A 19,827-nucleotide genomic window follows, 5' to 3' on the forward strand; every position below is an offset into this window, starting at 1 on the left:
TATGAACTTAACACTTCATTAGAAACTAGGAAAATGGCAATACTCTTAAAGAAAATGAAGCTGGTGGAACACTTACCTTAATACTACAAGGAGCAGAAATAAGAGTCTTTGCATCTACAACCTCCACAACAGCTTCTGGGATAACCGCTTTCTTCATGCAGGACATATTGAAGCCATAAACATTATCCCAAAAAGAAATTCTATCGGCGTGCTTATCTGCATCACCTACTGCCACAAGGCTGATAGTGCAAATATCAGGGTAAACTGTAACAAATAAAACACCAAATGATTTAGCACTGTCTCCTTTATGACTGAATCCATCAGCATATATTACAAGCAATGGGTTACTAGTAGTAGAGAGAGTAACAGCAAACATGTGGGGGATGTGGGGGGTGAGGGGATTCACTTAAAAGTCTCAAAAAAAAAAAACAACATAGGAGTTGGGCAGTAGCGCAGCGGGTTAAGTGCAAGTGGCACAATGCACAAGGATTGGAGGAAGAATCCCGGTTCTAGGCCCCGGCTCCCCATCTGCAGGGGAGTCACTTCACAAGCGGTGAAGCAGGTCTGCAGGTGTCTGTCTGTCTCTCCCCCACCTCTCTCCATTTCTCTGTCCTATCCAACAATGATGACATCAACAACAATAACTACAAAAATAAAACAAGGGCAACAAAAGAGAATAATAATAATAAAAATAAAAAAACGCACAACATACTGACTTTAAAAAGGTACTGTTTCAGGATAGGGGAGATGACACAGTGAGTATACAAACTTTCACGCCTGAGGCACCAGATTCAACCCCCCAAGCACTACCATCAGCTAGAGCTGGGCAGTGCTGTGATAAACAACACAACTATGTCTTCTGAAACATATAGGAAATAATAAAAAGACATGACATGTAAAGAATCTTATGATGGGATGTTCCTTTAACCCTCTTTATTTATCATAAAAATATTTATGAGCAATGAGTCTGGGTCAGATAAATCATTCTAAATTCGAAGCTGTAGTCACACACTCGTCCCCGCACACAAGAAACTTCTCTATGGACCGGCAGATGGTTCAGTATGTCAAGTACATGCCTTAGCATGTCTGAGGGTCTGGGTTCAATCCCTGGTCCCTCAAGGGAGGATGATGGACAACTTTATGAATAGAAGAGTGGTATATTGGTATCTCTCCCTATCCTCTGTCTCTCCATGTCTAGGAATCTTTAATAATTGGCCAGGGAGGTTATACTATTTGGTATTGTAATATGTGTAAGGTCCTGGATTCAATCACTAGCAATGCAAAAACATTGAAACAGGCCAAGGCCGGTGCGCCGCTATGTTCCATCGCTGGGAAGCCAGAGACAACCTGAACTGCCCCTGCGGCTACAGACAATGACCCACATAGTCAACGACTGCCACCTCTCCAGATTCAAAGGAGGTCTCGAAACTACATCAGGCTCAACCTGACGCTGTTGACTGGCTACGGAAGAAGGGCAAATGCTAGAAGAAGAAGGTAAATATACAATTATTTGTGAGATAATAAATACTAAGAAAAAAAGTGTAAGGTACTAAAGAGCACACATCAAAAATACCTAGTTCAGTTGTGGTTGGATCAAATTGTTACAGCAATGGGGGCGGGGTATGTTCTAGGCAGACTGAACTGTACACCAGGGATCAGTTACTGCCCACGCTAACTGAACGTTTACAGAGCCCTGTAAAGCTAGGAAAGTCAACAGGGACCAAAGGAAACACTGGCTGAGTAAACCACATCAGTAAATTGGGCAGTATTCTAGAACAATCAATCATAAGCAAGTGAACGCCTTTAAAAAAGATAAGTATTTTTCCAATATTTTTAAAACTTTTGAAACATAGAAATTGAGGAAGGGAATGGAGATGGAAAGAGAGGCAGTGACAGCTGCTTTCCCCTGTAATGGGGATGTGGGGGCTTGAGCTTGCTGACACTCGCACACCTCCCAGGTCTGCCAGTTAATCTGGGTAACAATATGATCAAGTTTTGGTTTTGGACATCGATCTAGAATGCACTATATAGAGTGAATGAGTAGGTATAAAAGAGACAGTTGAGTAACCGAAGTGATCTGACATAGAACTTAAAGGCTTGTTGATCGGCTGCCAGCGTGAGGAAGAGGGGGATTTTTAGCTATGGCAGCTGGGCAAACTGGTGGTATTGACTGTGATGCAGAAATGCCTGAAAAGCTGAAAGCACAGAGATAAAGACGACCAGGAGTTACAAGAGAAGTGAAGGAATGCAGTAGTCAGGAATGAATTCTCTTCTAATAACAAAACCATTGTGTCCTAGAAGAGAGTAAGAGGTGTGTGTGTGTGTGTGTGTGTGTGTGTGTGTGGTGCTGGGGATAGATAGCAAATGGTTACAACTGAAGCTCCAAAGCCCCAGGTTCAATTCCCTGCACCACCCACCATAAGCCAGAGCTGACCAGTGCAGTGTGCACTAGGGGTCATAATTAACCCACTAACTGGACATTAATGGTGAAAGACAAAGAAGACAGAGAAGTAATGAGAGGGACAAGGGGTGACACACCTGGCAAAGTGCACGCCTTACGCCTTACAATGAGCCAGGACAGAGGCTCAAGGCTCTGGCCTCCACCTAAAGGGGGAAAGTGCTACTAGGGTTTCTGTCTGTCTCTTCCCTCCTTCTCTTTCAACTTCTGTCTCTATGCAAAATAAACAAAATGTATATAATAAAAGAAAAGTACAGAAGTAGACATTGAGTTAACTGCGCCAGTAAACTGAGCTTTATTCTAATAAGCCAGTGAAGACATTTACAAAGAACAACATGAATAAACTGCTGTTGTAAAATTTACAATTTTTCTTTTCCTCCCAATAAATTAACTGTGTCCTACAAATGTCAACATTTAGGAGATGTGTGCATCGATTAAAATATAAATCAGTTTCCTAGATCAATAAATTAAAATTGAGTACATATGTGTCAAAGACATGTATGGAGAAACATTTTTATAATAATTAACTAGTTTTCAACTTTAAAACAGCAGTAAGACTCCTTATCTCAACTTTGTTTCTATCTACAATCTTAGGAATTTTATTATTCAATGACAGCAGCACTAAATTAACTTCTAAATAAAACCCAGGATAAGATCTTCCTGCACCAAAGCAAATGATTCTTCCAAATTTGACATGAGAGATACCCAGAAAAGACTTTGTGCTATTTATCACTGATAAGAAGTTTCACAGCATACAGATATTCAAGCATCTCAATACAGCTCACAGAATTCTATTTTAAAATATTATCAAAATCATAATTAAATTTTACCGGAGGTTGGCAAACTTGTCTGTTGGTCAAATCCAATCCATTACCCATGTTTGGAAAGTTTAACTGAAACCTTGAAAACAAGCAACTGTCGCGTGAAATGTACGGTAGTGACGAGTAGCCAGGACAGACTGTGCAGCCTAAAAAGCTGCAATTTTGACGATCTCACCATTTACGTTTGCTCCCTCCATGAAAGTATTGGACTAGTATTACCATGAAGAAATAAAGATACCTTTGTCATGAGTCACAACTACAAATAACTGAAATTAATCTCTTAAAATTTCAAAATGTTGGTAATTAAAAATACATATATAATTTTGCTTTTTCTAGTAGTTCAGATTTATTTCCCCCAGATACAGAAAAATCAAGGTTTCTGTATTTGTTAGAATTCAGAAATTACTATTATCAATTAGTAAGTCCTATGAATATTCAGAGGTCTTATAATCCATGTTCGAGGTTAATTTGCCTTTATAGCCACCTCGGCCCAGCTGTCAGAAATTTTGGGGCCACCTGCCAGAACTCTAGCCAAGCCTTTACCTTCACATCCTGACACATCTGTCATTTGATTTTTCTCAGATAGAAGCATACTTGAATACATATTCCTTCTTGTAGGTGGAATTAACAAAGTGCTGATTGGACAAAAGCACCCTCTTTAACAGACCATTTATAAATTCCTGGCTTTGACATCTGTGTCCTTCTCGACTCACTGCCCAGAATTCATTTGTCATCAGTACAGCTCACATGGTGAATAGATAAAGATGGGAAATCCTTTATCCCCCTAGAAATGCCTCACAAACTTTCAGACACTAAAGGGTAAGACTGAGAGATACATAGAGAAACAATTTAATAAATATTCATACTACAGCTTGTATGATAAGTAACCAGTGAGTAATCAGATTTAGAACAAAAGAAGGCTACAAGGGGAAATAAATGGCTGTTACAAGACATAATGAAGTCACTGATGAAATGGAAACATACCACCAAGCCACTAACATGGTAATTATTTTGGGAATTGTGTAAGCCTGAAATATTAAGTTATATTTACACAATAATGGTATCTTATCTTTATAATATTTATTTATTTATTCCCTTTTTTGCCCTTGTTTTTTATTGTTGTAGTTATTATTGTTGTCATCGTTGTTGGACAGAACAAACAGAAATAGAAAGAGGAGGGGAAGACAGAGAGAGGGAGATAAAGATAGACACCTGCAGACCTGCTTCACCATTTATGAAGCGACTCCCCTGCAGGTGGGGAGCTGGAGGCTGGAACTGGGATCCTTATGCCAGTCCTTGTGCTTTGCGCCATGTGCGCTTAACCCGCTGCACTACTGCCCTACTCCCAATAATGGTATCTTAAAGGCTAACTACTACTACTCGGAAAATGTAATGCTTGCCCATCATTAACTTAAAAAGAAATAATGATAGGGCCCACTAAATGTGGCTAGGTTAAAACACAGCTGGCTAAAGAAAAACACCCCTTATGCACACAAGGGAGAAGTAGATGGAGGTCTTTATGAAGACTATCCCTTATACAACTTTGGTGAGCACAGGTAAAATTGAAAAATGTTTCGCAATATACACAGAAATTTAATGTACTGGAGAGAAAAGAAATTACCATCCCACTCCAAGTTTCACTTACAGAAAAACAAAACAAAACAAAACAAAACAAAAAAACCACTTGTAAGTGGGCTTGCATGGTTCAAATTCTTATTGTTCAAGGGCCAATATATATGTTGAAAGAGGAAGAGGAATGTGTGGTCAGAGGTAGTTGAGTGACTGAATGTGCAGCAGCCAGCTTTGTGAGAAGTACTCTGATAGTCACGTATAAAGCTGAAGGAGAGGAAGAAACAATCAAGAAGGGCTTTGTCTCATTCTCGAATCCAGATTAACACCCCTAGACAGTAAATGCTCTGATTACTTTTCCATAATACCATATATATTCAAATCATTGTTACTATGAATTTTCAGTTACATATACATCAACTAAATCCTAACTAGAAAAGTATTAAAGAAATGTTTAAAGTCAAATCAATATTACTGAGTTTGCATTTACCTACAGTTTAACCTCCTGTTTTGGGGGTGGCAAAAATATTTCACCAAGATAGTAGGCTGTTTTGCTATGTGGGCGACCCAGGTTTGAATCCCACCTCCAGTGCAAAGGAAAAAGATTTGAAGCTATAGTTTATCCCCCCCTCCCCTTCTGTCTCTATCAAAAAGCCAAAACATAAACATACTATTCTATCATTTTTTGTTGTCCTGTCTTAAGCATTCTCACAAACACATACTTATGCAGTCACCATGATAATCAAGTTATAGACAGTTTCTATCAGCATATACCTACCACTCAGATGTCATCAATAACATTAGTATAGTCTTAGTATTACCTGCGTACTACTATATATGTTTAGAATTCTATTAATTTGTCAGCACATCTCACCTTCATAAGATGATAACAGAAAAGTGCACTCCTCAACAGAAGAACTGAATTTTTCCTTTTCTCCTGATTCTAACAAATAACATTACTGCTTAGGCAGTTAAATGCTGATTTTCCTACATTACACATCTTGTCTACGTTAATGCTAATATTAGCTACATAAAAATATGGACAGAGCTAGACATTTGAGCCTGCATTCAATCCCTCAGGTGGTGAGCAATAGTCCTGCCACTGTTCTATGAACTGTAAACTCATTATCCGCATGCTCTAAGTTCCTAATGAATTTCATGGAAAATTCAATTTAAATGTATTAAGTTGCTGTCACTCCTTCAGTAAGATCAATGGATACTATTCAGGAACGTATGGAAACAGTTTTCTGAATTTTGTTTAGAATAATTTCAGGCCAAAATCAGATTCAATGAAATATATTTCAGTAAAGAAACAACGAATGGTGACAAGAACCTAGATACTGGAATATGACAGATTTCCTGAGTTAGGAAAGAGAAACACTAAGTTAAGACATTGAACACATTACTCAGGATTCCTCTAAGAGGCTGTCTATAAAACCAAATAGCGCTGTGTGGACGATTCCTTGCAGTATGTAGAGGTAGAATGTATTATTGCAAGGTGGTAGACAATAAATAGGATGTTGTACTAATTTTACTTAATAAGGTTAGTAGTTATTTTAAAACAAAATGATTGCAATTGTAGGTGGATACAACCAAATATTGTAGGGTAAAATGTATCCGAAAGCTTTAGCCAGGTTTATAACTGCAATCAGAGATATACACTGCAATAGATACAAAGAAGACATGTTGAAGAAACACAATCCATCTAAATCCTATTACTAAAAGAACTCTTCTGTTCTGGATAGTTTTTTCTGTATGTTTTGGTCTTCTGGGTTTATGATACATATCTGCTAAAGGTTTCTTAGAACACAATGAACAGGAGGCATAACATTGGCCAGGTGTGTTATGTTACCAGTTTAAAATGTCTCCTTTTGGGCTAGAGAGGGGCTCACAGAACAGGGTGTGTACCTTGCCGTGCTTGTGGCTCAGACCTGGGCCCAACACGGAAGAGCAAGTGCCATGGCATCATCGGGAGCTCTCGTATTGTGGTGTTTCTTCCCTGCATCTATGTCAGAATGAAAAATGTAGCCTAGGAGGCTAAAATCACACATGCCTTAACGTCTGCCATGCTAAAATAAATGGAACTCTAAAATGTCTCTTTTATATAATAGTTTAAGCAACTGTTCTGATCATGGGAACCATTTGCTGGACCTGAAGTTTCAAGGAAGGGAAGGTGTAGGGGGTGCAGTAAATGATTCAATTCAAAAACATGCTGGAAGTACCATCTTGACTCAGGTACTGTGGAGCTCACAGGGTCAAAGATTTTTTAAAAATTTCTATGCCAAGAGAGAACATTTTGTTTACATATAACTATTCATAGTAGAGCAGGTCTGAGTATGCAGTATTGTAATTAAATGTTCACCAGGAAAACAAAAATGTCACTTTTCGTATCTACTGAAATCCACTTAAAAATATTTAATGAATAACTTACTAGAAATCAACAACTAAAAATCAGAACCAGTTCTATATGTCTAGTGAAGTCAGAATATTTGTCCTTAAAGTAAATGACCTCCAAACTAAAAGAAATATATATTGTTTTTTTTGCCTCCAGGGTTACTGCTGGGGCTCAGTGCTTGCACTCGAATCCACTGCTCCTGGAGGCTATTTTTTCCCCTTTTGTTGTTTATGTTATTATTGTTGTTGTTATTGCTGTCATTGTTGTTGGATAGGAGAGAGAGAAATGGAGGAGGGGAAGACAGAGAGGGGAGAGAAAGATAGACACCTACAGACCTGCTTCACTGCTTGTGAAGTGACACCTCCCCCCCCCCGCCCCTGCACAGGCAGGGAGCCGGGGGCTCGAACTGCGATCCTTATGTTGGCCCTTGTGCTTTGTGCTATGTGCGCTTAACCCGCTGCTGAGCTACTGCCCAGTCCAAACAGAAATATTCTATGGGCGTGGCAGGCGGTGACACACCCCAGTAAGCACACATATTAACAAGCACAAGAACTCAGATTCAAGCCCTGATCCCCACCTGCAAGGGGGAGGCTTCACGAGTGGTGAAGCAGGTCTCTGCCATCCTCTCCCCTCCCCTATAGCCCATCTTCTCTCAGTTTCTCTCTGACCTAAATAAAAGGAGAAAAAAAGGGAGTTGGGTGGTAGCACAGTGGGTTAAGTGCAGGTGGTGCAAAGTGCAAGGACCGGAGGAAAGATCCTGGTTCGAGCCCCCGGCTCCCCACCTGTAAGGGAGTCACTTTACAGGTGGAGAAGCAGGTCTGCAGGTGTCTGTCTTTCTCTCGATCTCTCTGTCTTCCCCTCCTCTCTCCATTTCTCTCTGACCTATCTTAACAACCACGACATCAATAACCACAATAATAACTACAACAATAAAAAAAAAGGGAAAACAAATATTAAAAAAAAGGAGAAAAAATTATACTACCCAGAGCCATGTACAAATTTAATGCTATCCCCATCAAGATCCCAAGCACATTTTTTAGGAGAATAGAACAAATGCTACAAATGTTTATCTGCAACAGAAAAGACCTAGAATTGCCAAAACAATCTTGAGAAAAAAGAACAGAACTGGAGGCATCACACTCCCAGATTTCAAACTGTATTATAGGGCCATTGTCATCAAAACTGCTTGGTACTGGAACATGAATAGACACACTGACCAGTGGAATAGAACTGAGAGCCCAGAAATGAACCCCCGCACCTATGGACATCTAATCTTTGACAAAGGGGCCCAGACTATTAAATGGGGAAAGCAGAGTCTCTTCAACAAATGGTGTTGGAAACAATGGATTGAAACATGCAGAAGAATGAAACTGAACCACTGTATTTCACCAAATACAAAAGTAAATTCCAAGTGGATCAAGGACTTGGATGTTAGACCACAAACTATCAGATACTTAGAGGAAAATATTGGCAGAACTCTTTTCCGCATACATTTTAAAGACATCTGCAATGAAACAAATCCAATTACAAAGAAGACTAAGGCAAGTATAAACCTATGGGACTACATCAAATTAAAAAGCTTCTTCACAGCAAAATAAACCACTACCCAAACCAATAGACCCCTCACAGAATGGGAGAAGATCTTTACATGCCATACATCAGATAAGAGTTTAATAACCAACATATATAAAGAGTTTGCCAAACTCAACAACAAGACAACAAATAACCCCATCCAAAAACGGGGGGAGGACTTTGATAGAATATTCACCACAGAAGAGATCCAAAAGGCCGAGAAACACAGGAAAAAATGCTCCAAGTCTCTGACTGTCAGAGAAATGCAAATAAAGACAACAATGAGATACCACTTCACTCCTGTGAGAATGTCATACATTAGAAAAGGTAACAGCAGCAAATGCTGGAGAGGTTGTGGGGTCAAAGGAACCCTCCTACACTGCTGGTGGGAATGTAAATTGGTCCAACCTCTGTGGAGAACAGTCTGGAGAACTCTCAGAAGGCTAGAAATGGATCTACCCTATGACCCTGCAACTCCTCTCCTGGGGATAGATCCTAAGGAACCCAACACATCCATCCAAAAAGATCTGTGTACACATATGTTCTTGGCAGCACAATTTGTAATAGCCAAAACCTGGAAGCAACCCAGGTGTCCAACAACAGATGAGTGGCTGAGCAAGTTGTGGTATATATACACAATGGAATACTACTCAGCTGTAAAAAATGGTGACTTCACCGTTTTCAACCGATCTTGGATGGACCTTGAAAAATTCATGTTAAGTGAAATAAGTCAGAAACAAAAGGATGAATATTGGATGATCTCACTCTCAGGCAGAAGTTGAAAAGATCAGAAACGAAAACACAAGTAGAACCTGAAATGGAATTGGCATATCGCACCAAAGTAAAAGACTCTGGGGTGGGTGGGTGGGGAGAATACAGGTCCATGAAGGATGACAGATAACATAGTGGGGGTTGTATTGTTAAATGGGAAACTGGGGAATGTTATGCATGTACAAACTATTGTATTTATTGTTGAATAGAAAACATTAATTCCCCAATAAAGAAAGAAATTAAAAAAAAAAAGCTGCTAGGAGCAGCGGATTTGTAGTGCTGACACTGAACCCCAGTAGTAAGTCTGGTGGCAATAAATAAAATAAATTGGGAATACTTTATTGAGAATAATGTTAAAGAGATACAAGAACTTGAAAGGAGTTTCAGAAACCTAGATTTTGGCATTTTTATACAAAACGCCCGCAAAAAAGGCCATTACCATGGAGTCCTGTAGAATTTCATTTCTATAATGCTCTCTATGAACTGTATGGTAAACTAACGGCTAATGGCTTAATCTAATGGGGACATCACTCATCTCGATGGAAGATTTTCTCAGTCATGCATAGTTTATTTGAGACCAAAGGTTCATATGGTTACATCCAACTAAAACCAGATTACAAGAACTAAAATGGTCTACTTACCCGATCCTCCTTTTGCCAAGTATTTATTCTTTGCATAAAGTACAGAATCTAACATAGACTCAAAAAGAAGAAAGTAGCCCTATGGAAGAATGGGAGAAAACAAGTATTAAAAGTGTGCACACTATCCTCATCTGCAGACCAGTTCAGACACCTGGGATATCCTTTTAAATACATTTTTGTATCTGTAATGTAATTTTCTTGAAATAGCATAATCGTTATATAAAGAGTCACTCATGCCTGAGGCTCAGAAGTCTCAGGTTCAATACCCCCACACCACCATAAGCCAGAGCTGGTTAGTGCTTTGGTTAAAATAAATAAATAAAACATTAAAAAGTAAAACAGCATAACTTAAGATAATGTTAACATACCTAGCAATTCCATAGCACACTACAACATTCACCTAGAACAGCAGCTCTCAACTACAACTATTTCCTCATCTCCCAAGAAGTGATGCCCTAGTAAAGCTCAACCTAAGTTAATAACATCAGTAAGTCAAAACTGCACCGAATGCATCTGACCTATGTAACATCCCAGCTGGTTCTAGTGTACCTTAAAAAGACATGATGGGATATGGAAATTCAAAACACAATATGCAGACAATGTACACAGTACACGGTAGGGGCCAGGCAGTGGAATACCTGGTGGAGCGCATATGTGTTACGTTTGTAAGGAAGTGGGTTCAAGGCCCCTGACCCCACTCACAGGGAGTTAAATCATGCTATAGGAATCTCTCTTTCTCCCTCTCTTTTCATCTCCCCCTTGTGTCTCAATTTCTCTCTGTCCTACAGAAAGAACAAGGGGGGGGGGGGGCGTTGGCTGCCTGGAGCAGTGGTTCATCATATAGGCATAGTGCCCCAGCAATAACCCCGGTGGCAACAATTAGCAAAACACAGAAAGAGAACATTGTGGAATATCAGTAGTTTTCCTTGTGATCAAATGGCTGACTGGAGCTGTGGCTCACTGTCACTGTTCTACGTAACAAGAGTACGGCTAAGCCCAGAAGACAAAAATTAAAAATGTAGTTTCTACTGAATAACTAATTCCACATCAACATAATGCTACAAATTGTTAGATTATGATAAACTGGGACCATCTAAGATTCTGCCCCCTGGATAATACTGAGGAGTGTCTAGAGACATTTTGGATTGTCACAACTGAAGGGGAAATGGAATACTACTGCAATCTTGTGGGTAGACTCAAAAGATGTTGATAAAACAGACTTAAAATAAACTGCACACAAAGAATTGCCTAGCTCATAAAATAAAAAGGTTCAAAGGGTTAAGACTAAGGAACTTTCGTTTAGAACACCATTTTCTAATGCTTTTACTGCCCAGTCAATCTTCATACAAGAGGACTAATATAATCAAAATTGCCTGGTACTGGAACAAAATACATACAGATTAGTGGAATAGAAATGAAAGCCCATACCATTTCCTTTGCACTATATTGGTCAGAACTTGAAGGCATCATACTGAGCGAGACAAGTCAAAAAAAAAAAAAAAAAAAGCGGGGGTCAGGCAGTAGCGCAGTAGGTTAAGTGCATGTGGCACAAAGCCCAAAGACCAGCGGCGTAAGGATCCCGGTTCAAGCCCCTGACTCCCCACCTACAGGAGAATTGCTTTACAGGCAGTGAAGCAGGTCTGCAGGTGTCTTCCTTTCTCCCCTCCCCCCAACTCTGTCTTCCCCTTCTCTCTCCATCTCTCTGTCTTATCTAACAATGATGACATCAATAACAATTACAATAACAATAAAACAAGGGCAACAAAAGGGAAAATAAATAATAATAATTAAAAAAAAGAGAGAGTAAGGCTAAAACCAAAAGGCCTCACTTATATGAATCTAATTATAGTACAAATGAAAAGAGCTTTGCCAGTATTTGTGTGGTATGCTAGATGGTTTACTATGGGAATGCCAAAGCAATCTTGAGGTGAGGTGTCTATGTGAGCTTTTGTCACTTCTCTTCTCTCCTCCTACAGTTGGCTTATAAAAAGCTTTGAGCAGTAAAAACACTCCGGTGCTCAGCAGCTGGATTAAATAATGATGATACCTTATTATTGCTTGCTGAGCCAAAATCGAATTTTACTGTGAGCATTTTGTAATAACAGTTCTTACTAATTTGCTTTATGGACAAATAACTTTACTTGAATAAATAGACTATTCTTTGACCATCTGAATATGAAAACTGTGTTTCCTTTTAAAAGAAAATGTTTGTTATGAGGGAGAAACAGAGAGGGTCAGAGAAAAAAAACCTACAAACCTGGAACAGATTATCTTCAAGAGAGATTAACAGCAAATTTAAACTTAGAGAAAATAACTCCTCTTGAACTAGAATCACTTAAAATGGAAACGAATTAAATCCTCATGGCCTTGATTTACCAATTCTCCTCACACAGTGATTCACTGGTAAGAAAATAACTGCCAACAAAGACCTGGCTCCAAAGCTCCTGTACTGATGTATTTACACTGAGAAGACTAAGGATTTTGTGTGAACTTGCGGTTACTGACAGAGCAGCCCAGTAACATCTCTGACTCTTGCAACTCCCTTTTCCATGAATATTATCTTCGTATTCAAAGATTAAAGAACTTTGTGAATACAGCTAAGAACTTTTTTTTTTGCCAATATGACAAAACACAGATATATGCACATACATGCATTAATCTTTCAACTGCACCCTTTGACTGAAATGACCTTTCATTTATGCCAAGGAATTAAGAGAGGAGGAATCTACATCACAAGATAAAGGCCAGCTGGGAAAACATGCTAATGCGTGCGAATATTGACGTTCACAATCTAAGACTAGTTAAGGAGTCACATATTCAATATTCATCTGAGATTAACTCGCATCATATTTTAAACTTTTTGTGGTTAACAGAAATAGTGTGGAAGCTAAGAGGGTAAAACTTTAGTTAAGCCCCGGAAGTGCCTAATTGTCTATGTGGCCTACGTCTTCCTGGGGCTCCACTTCTCCACCTGGATTTTATTTTACATCACCAGATTGTTAGAGGATTAGCTCTGCTAATAAATACGGACAAGTTTGGGAACAATAAATTTTAGATGAACTGAAAAAAAGAGCTACTAAATAATAATTGGTCAGTAAGCCAGCACAGTGGTTTAAACAACAGACATTGAGGCCTGAGGGTTAAGGACATCAGCACCTGAAGCCGGAATTAAGCTGTGCTCTGCTAAAAATAAATAAAAAAAGCAAATGCTTTTCCTTTTAAGTTTTTAAAAAATGATTTTTAAAACATTTATTTCCTTTTTGTTGCCCGTTTTTTTATTGTTGTTGTAGTTATTATTGTTGTTGTTATTGATGTCGTTTTTGTTGGATAGGACAGAGAAATGGAGAGAGGAAGGGAAGAGAAAGAGACACCTGCAGACCTGCTTCACCGCCTGTGAAGCGACTCCCCTGCAGGTGGGGATCCAGGGGCTCGAACCGGGATCCTTATGCTGGTCCTTGCGCTTTGCGCCATGTGAGCAAATTCTTTATATATTTGTGGGGCTGAGGAACTGCTCACTCAGAAGGGTATATGCCTTGATATGCATGTGGCCTGATTTTGAACCTTGCCATCCCAAGAGAACATATCATAGCAATGGTGGAAGCTCCAGCACTGTGGTGCCCGCCTGCCCTCTCAATTCCACCAGGAGTAAAAGAATGAAAAAGCTGGCAACAGAGCAGTGAAATACATGAAGCCACCATGCCACCCACCCACAAATATCTGTGAATAATCTAAAGTTTAAAACTACATTTAATTTACTAAAGAATGAAACACTGGGGAGGGAAGATTTGCAGAATGGGCTTAGTAGCAAGGCTCATGCTTCCCACGTGGGGAGGCCCTGGGTTCAATCATTGGCACAAAAATAAATAAAAAAAAATAAGAATGAGAGAGGAATTTATTAAGTTCAGAGTCACAGAACATTTATTTAACAAATGGTCTTATGCTGAGTTAGAACTGCAATTCCTCTTGTCTTTCAGGAGCCTCTCAAAATTCATTTTCTTTGCCACTTCTCTGTACAGACCAGCCAAGATATGTAAATGGATGTGCATAGAAAAATACATAAGATGTTTCTCCCCCCCTTTTTTACAATTAAACAGAATTGGGAGCTGGGCAGTGGCACATCAGTTAACCACACATGGTACTGAGCATAAGGACAAGGATTTGAACCCCTGGCTCCCACCTGCAGGGAGTATGCTTCACAAGCAGCAAATCAGGTCTGCAGCTATCTTTTCATTCCCCTTTGTATCTGCCTCTCCTCTCTCAATTTCTTTCTTTCTTTTTAAAATTTTTTTTATTATTTATTTTCCCTTTTGTTGCCCTTGTAGTTATTATTGTTGTTGATGATGATGTCATCACTGTTGACGAGGACAGAGAGAAATGGAGAGAGGAGGGGGAGAAAGAGAGACACCTGAGACCTGCTTCACCACTCATGAAGTGACCCCTGTGCAGGTGGGGACCCAGGGGCTCAAACCGGGATCCTTAATGCCAGTCCTTGTGCTTCACGCCACCTGTGCTTAACCCACTGCACTACCGCCCGACTCCCTCAATTTCTTTCTATCCTATCCTATTAGATGGAAAATATGTCTACCAGCAGTGGATTTATAGTGCCAGTACTGAACCCCAGCGATAATGCTGGGGGCCAAAAAGAAAAAGAGTTTAAATTCTAATCAAAATAACTCAACCACATTGGTGAGGCTATTGGCAAATTCAACTTAGATGCTGTTCACAAAAATGTGCAGCCCCCCCATGTTCCCCAGAGAATTAATTTTACATAATAATCTGAACCTTGGAATCTGCCTGAACTGAGGAAGATGCTCTCTCTGGTTTACTCCCTCCTCCCTCCCCCCGCTCATTAGCTCTTCCTCACTCATTAGCAAAAAGATCTTTAAAAAAAGAAAAAAAGGAATAGACTAAAGGTAACTAATTAACTTTAAATATTAGGTAGCCTTAGGAATCTAGCAGGAGTTTGCAAAAAGAACTAAGAATATTTAATTTGGTCAATTAAATGCAGGGAGAGTGGTAAAAATTCCAATCACTACATTTTAATGTTAAGAATAGCTACATCTATTCATTACTAGTATTAATCAAATACGGGCCAAGTTCATCTTCAAAAATACTAGTAACATGGAGTCAGGTAGTGATGTACCTGGTTAAGTGCATCCTTACCAGTGTGCAAGGACGCAGGTTCAAGCAGCTGGTCCCCACCTGCAGGGGGAAAGCTTCTCTTTCTACCTCCCTAACTCCCCCCCCTGCTCTCCCAATTAATCTGTCTCTATCCAATAATAAATAAAAAGAATGTAAAATAAGAACATGAGATAACTATCTCAAAATGAAAAAGTCTACCTACAAATATTTATGAAACTAATTAATTGGGGCCAGACATTGGTGCACCTGGTTAAGCACTCACATAACACTGCACAAGGACCCAGGTTCAAGTCCATGGTCCCCACCTGAGGGGGAGGTTTCATGAGTGATGAAGCAGGGCTGCAGGTGTCTGTCTGTCTGTCTGTCTCTCTCTCTCCTCTCTCCTTAAATAAATATCCTTGTGACATTAAAAAATGAAATGAATTACTCAAATGTGTTATATTGACAAAACTCAGATCCTAATTCAAACAAGCCAAATGGAAAAATGTTAAATTCAAGATGCGTGGAAGATTGATAAGTTAATAACTATGCAATGGATCTCTAAAAAGATTTATTAAACAAGACATAAAATACTCATACCAGAAGGGAAATTTGATAAATTTTATACATTAAAAAATTAAGATTGTCTACTTGGCAACACAGCCAAAGAGTAAAGGACAAGCCAGGCTCTACAACTGACAACTAAACATAGGTCAGAGCACCCTAGTTAGATCAACAGCACACAATTATCAAAGACGAGAAAGATGCCTTTCTTATAGAAAGCAATGCTTATTATAGTTAGCTTGAGGGCCATGCTGACACAGGGTTCATATTAGTACTTGCTTCTGAAATAACAGGGTCAGACGGCAAGCTGTACAGTGGCTCTTAAACACACTGACTGGACATGTCACAGCATTTCCAATGACACTCATTGTCTAAAGCAGTCAAGAGTCACATCTAAACTCAAAGGGAATACAAAGTAAAATTCTACTGGCGCTCAGAAACAAGAAAACAGAAATTATGAAAGAGCCCTAGATTAACAACTAGAATAAATAAGAAACTTTTCAGATATAGTAAAAAAAAAAAATCAACAGACTCTTAAATTTGTATTTAATTGTACTCTAGAATTCCCAGATTAAAAGAGAAAAAACTAACAAAAATACAATTTGTTTTTCCTTGAAAACGTGTGCAATTGACAAAATTTTGTGAATTATGCAGAAGAGTAAGATTTCAGGGGTTGTACTATTTGCAGTAATGTGGATCGCATGCTCATCAAATAGCTATTTTAACAGTAAAATTGCATGTTCTATATCCTAAAATAGTAACTGAACAGCAAGTGACCCTATCCAAAAATGGGGAGAAGATATGAATAGAATATTCTCCATAGAAGAGATCCAAAAGGCCAACACACATGAAAAAATTCCTCAAGTTATTGTCAGAGAAATGCAAATAAAGGCAACAATGAGATACTATTTCACTTCTGTGAGAATGTCATACATCAGAAAAGGTAGCAGTGGGAGTCCGGTGGTAGTGCAGTGGGTTAAGCGCACATGGCGCAAAGCTCAAGGACCGGCATTAAGGATCCCAGTTTGAGCCCCCGGCTCCCCACTTGTAGGGGAGTCGCTACAGATGGTGAAGCAGGTCTGCAGGTGTCTGTCTCTAATTTCTCCCCCTCTTTCTTCCCCTCCTCTCTCCATTTCTCTCTGTCCTATCTAACAATGATGACAACAACAACAACAATAACTACAACAATGAAAAACAAGGGCAACAAAAAGGGAAAATAAATATATAAAAAAAGAAAAGAAAAAAGGTAGCAGGAACAAATGCTGGAGAGGTAGTGGGGACAAAGGACCCCTTCTGCACTGCTGGTGGGAATGCCAATGAATCCAACCCCTATGGAGAGCAGTCTGGAGAACTCTCAGAAGGCTAGAAATAGACCTTCCCTATAACCCTGCAATTCCTCTCCTGGGGATATATCCTAAGGAACCCATCCAAAAAGATCTGTGTATACTAGGTTCAGAGCAGCATAATTTATAATAGCCAAAACCTGGAAATAACCCAGAAGTCCAACAACATGCTGTGGTCTATATATACACAATGGAACACTACTCAGCTATTAAGAATCGTGAATTCACCTTCACCACATCTTGGCTGAAGTGTGAAGGAATCATGTTAAGTGAGACAGTCAGAAACAGAAGGATATAGGATGATCTAACTCATAGACAGAAGTTGAAAAACAAGAACAAAGGGAAAACACAAAGCAGAACTTGGACTGGGTTGGGTATATTACAACTACTTCCTGATAAGGGCAGAAGACATGATCAATCTTCCTAAATGAAAAGTGCCCTTAACATCAGTAGGAATCTTACTACTAGAATCAACGGACAACAGGAAATTTCATACAATATAATATACACAATACATGCCATATAATACATGATGGTAGGAATGCAAATTGGTGCAGCCCTTTGGAAGATATATCACGACAGTCCTTAAACAAAAAGGACCAAGCAGTAGCACTGTTAGGCATTTATCCAAAGGACATTCCAACAGTAAAGGGACATATACATTCCTACATTCATAGCTGCATTATTCACAACAACCAAAGAGTGGAAGCAGCCTAAATGCCCATTGCCAGATGACTGGCAAAGGCAACTATGGGATATATGCTCCAGAGAATGCTACTCTACAAACAAAAAAGATGATACTATGTCCTCTGGAACAAAATGGATGGAACTCGAAGTGATTAAGCTTAGAGAAATAAGTAAAGAGATGAAAGACAATTACCAGATGGTTTCACTCATATGTGGCATCCAGAGAACTGATATACATGAACAACAAAAAGGAAACCAACTCGAAACAAATAGTTTCTAAGGCTGAGAACTACAGTAGTTATGTTTGGGAGGGTGAGGATACCGAACTTTGGTGGTGGCTGCAGTTTGGAGCTATACCTGTAATCTTACGATACTGTTGCCCACTGTGAATCACAAATCTTAAAAAAAAATGACACACACAAAAAAGTTGGATGTCAGTGAACATACTATATAAACCACTTAAAACTGTTGCTGAGTGCCCAAATGTACTTTCTCCAACACACCTTATTCAGTCTCTAATGAGACACTGCATTTTTATTCAGATATATACACAATGGAGTACAACTCAGCTATTAAATATGGTGACTTCACCGTTTTCAGCCGATCTTGGATGGACATTGAAAAAAATCATGGTAAGTGAAATAAGTCAGAAACAGAAGGATGAATATGGGATGATCTCACTCTCAGGCAGAAGTTGAAAAACAAGATCAGAAGAGAAAACACAAGTAGAACCTCAACTGGAAATGGCGTATTGCACCAAAGTGAAAAGACTCTGGGGTGGGTGGGGAAGAGAATACAGGCCCAAAAAGGATGACAGAGGACCTAGTAGGGGTTGCATTATTATATGGAAAACTGGGGAAAGTTATGCATGTATAAACTATTGTATTTACTGTCAAATGTAAAACATTAATTCCCCAATAAAGAAATTAAGAGAAAACAAAACAAAAAAAAAAAAAGAAGAAGAAGAGAAAACAAAAGTAGAACCCGAATTGGAATTGGCATATTGCACCAATGTAAAAAGACTCTGGGGTGGGGGGGTGGGTGAGAATACAGATCCAAAAAGGATGACAGAGGACCTAGTGGGGGTTGTATTGTTATATGGAAAACTGGGAAATGTTATGCATGTACAAACTATTGTATTTACTTTTGAATGTAAAACATTAATTGCCCAATAAAGAAATTTAAAAAAGTAAAAAAAATCTATACATTGTAAGAATTACTGGTATGCTTATCCACAATTTACAAAGCAAAAAGTGACTTCAATTTCTAAATAAATTCAATTAATGAAAATACATGTTTCACTCTTTTTTTTTTTTTAATTTCTTTATTGGGGGCTTAGTGCTTTACAGTCTACAGTAAAATACAATAGCTTGTACATGCGTAACATTTCCCAGTTTTCCACAAACAATACAACCCCCACCAGGTCCTCCTCTGCCATCATGTTCCAGGACCTGAACCCTCCTCACACCCCCACCCAGAGTCTTTTACTTTGGTGCAATACACCAACTCCAGTCCAAGTTCTGCTTTGTGTTTTCCCTTATGATCTTGTTTTTTAACTTCTTTTATTTTATTTATTTATTCCCTTTTGTTGCCCTGGTTGTTTTATTATCGTAGTTATTATTGTTGTTGTTATTTATGTTGTTGTTGTTGGATAGGACAGAGAGAAATGGAGAGAGGAGGGGAAGACAGAGAGGGGGAGAGAAAGATAGACACCTGCAGACCTGCTTCACCGCCTGTGAAGCGACTCCCCTGCAGGTGGGGAGCCGGGGGCTCGAACCGGGATCCTTCCTCCAGTCTTTGTGCTTCACACCACATGCACTTAACCTGCTGTGCTACCACCCGACTCCCTACATGTATCACTCTTAAGTTGAAAACTTTCTAAACA

General features: G+C 39.2%; 1 protein-coding gene and 1 long non-coding RNA gene across 2 annotated transcripts in view; one reads left to right on the forward strand and one right to left on the reverse strand.

Moving 5' to 3' along the window:
* The window catches only part of PRMT3 (protein arginine methyltransferase 3), an 82,301-nt gene that overhangs the window by 29,401 nt on the left and 33,073 nt on the right, over positions 1 to 19,827 (reverse strand). The window contains exons 11-12 of the mRNA XM_007515880.3: positions 10,228 to 10,306; positions 77 to 264 (exon numbers count right to left, since the gene is read on the reverse strand). Coding sequence (XP_007515942.1) covers positions 77 to 264; positions 10,228 to 10,306 — 267 coding nt within the window. The remainder of the gene's footprint in view (positions 1 to 76; positions 265 to 10,227; positions 10,307 to 19,827) is intronic.
* The window catches only part of LOC132533900 (uncharacterized), a 187,820-nt gene that overhangs the window by 28,438 nt on the left and 139,555 nt on the right, over positions 1 to 19,827 (forward strand). The window lies entirely within an intron of this gene.

The sequence above is a fragment of the Erinaceus europaeus genome, chromosome 17, assembly GCF_950295315.1.
Source record: "Erinaceus europaeus chromosome 17, mEriEur2.1, whole genome shotgun sequence".
NCBI lineage: Eukaryota > Metazoa > Chordata > Mammalia > Eulipotyphla > Erinaceidae > Erinaceus > Erinaceus europaeus.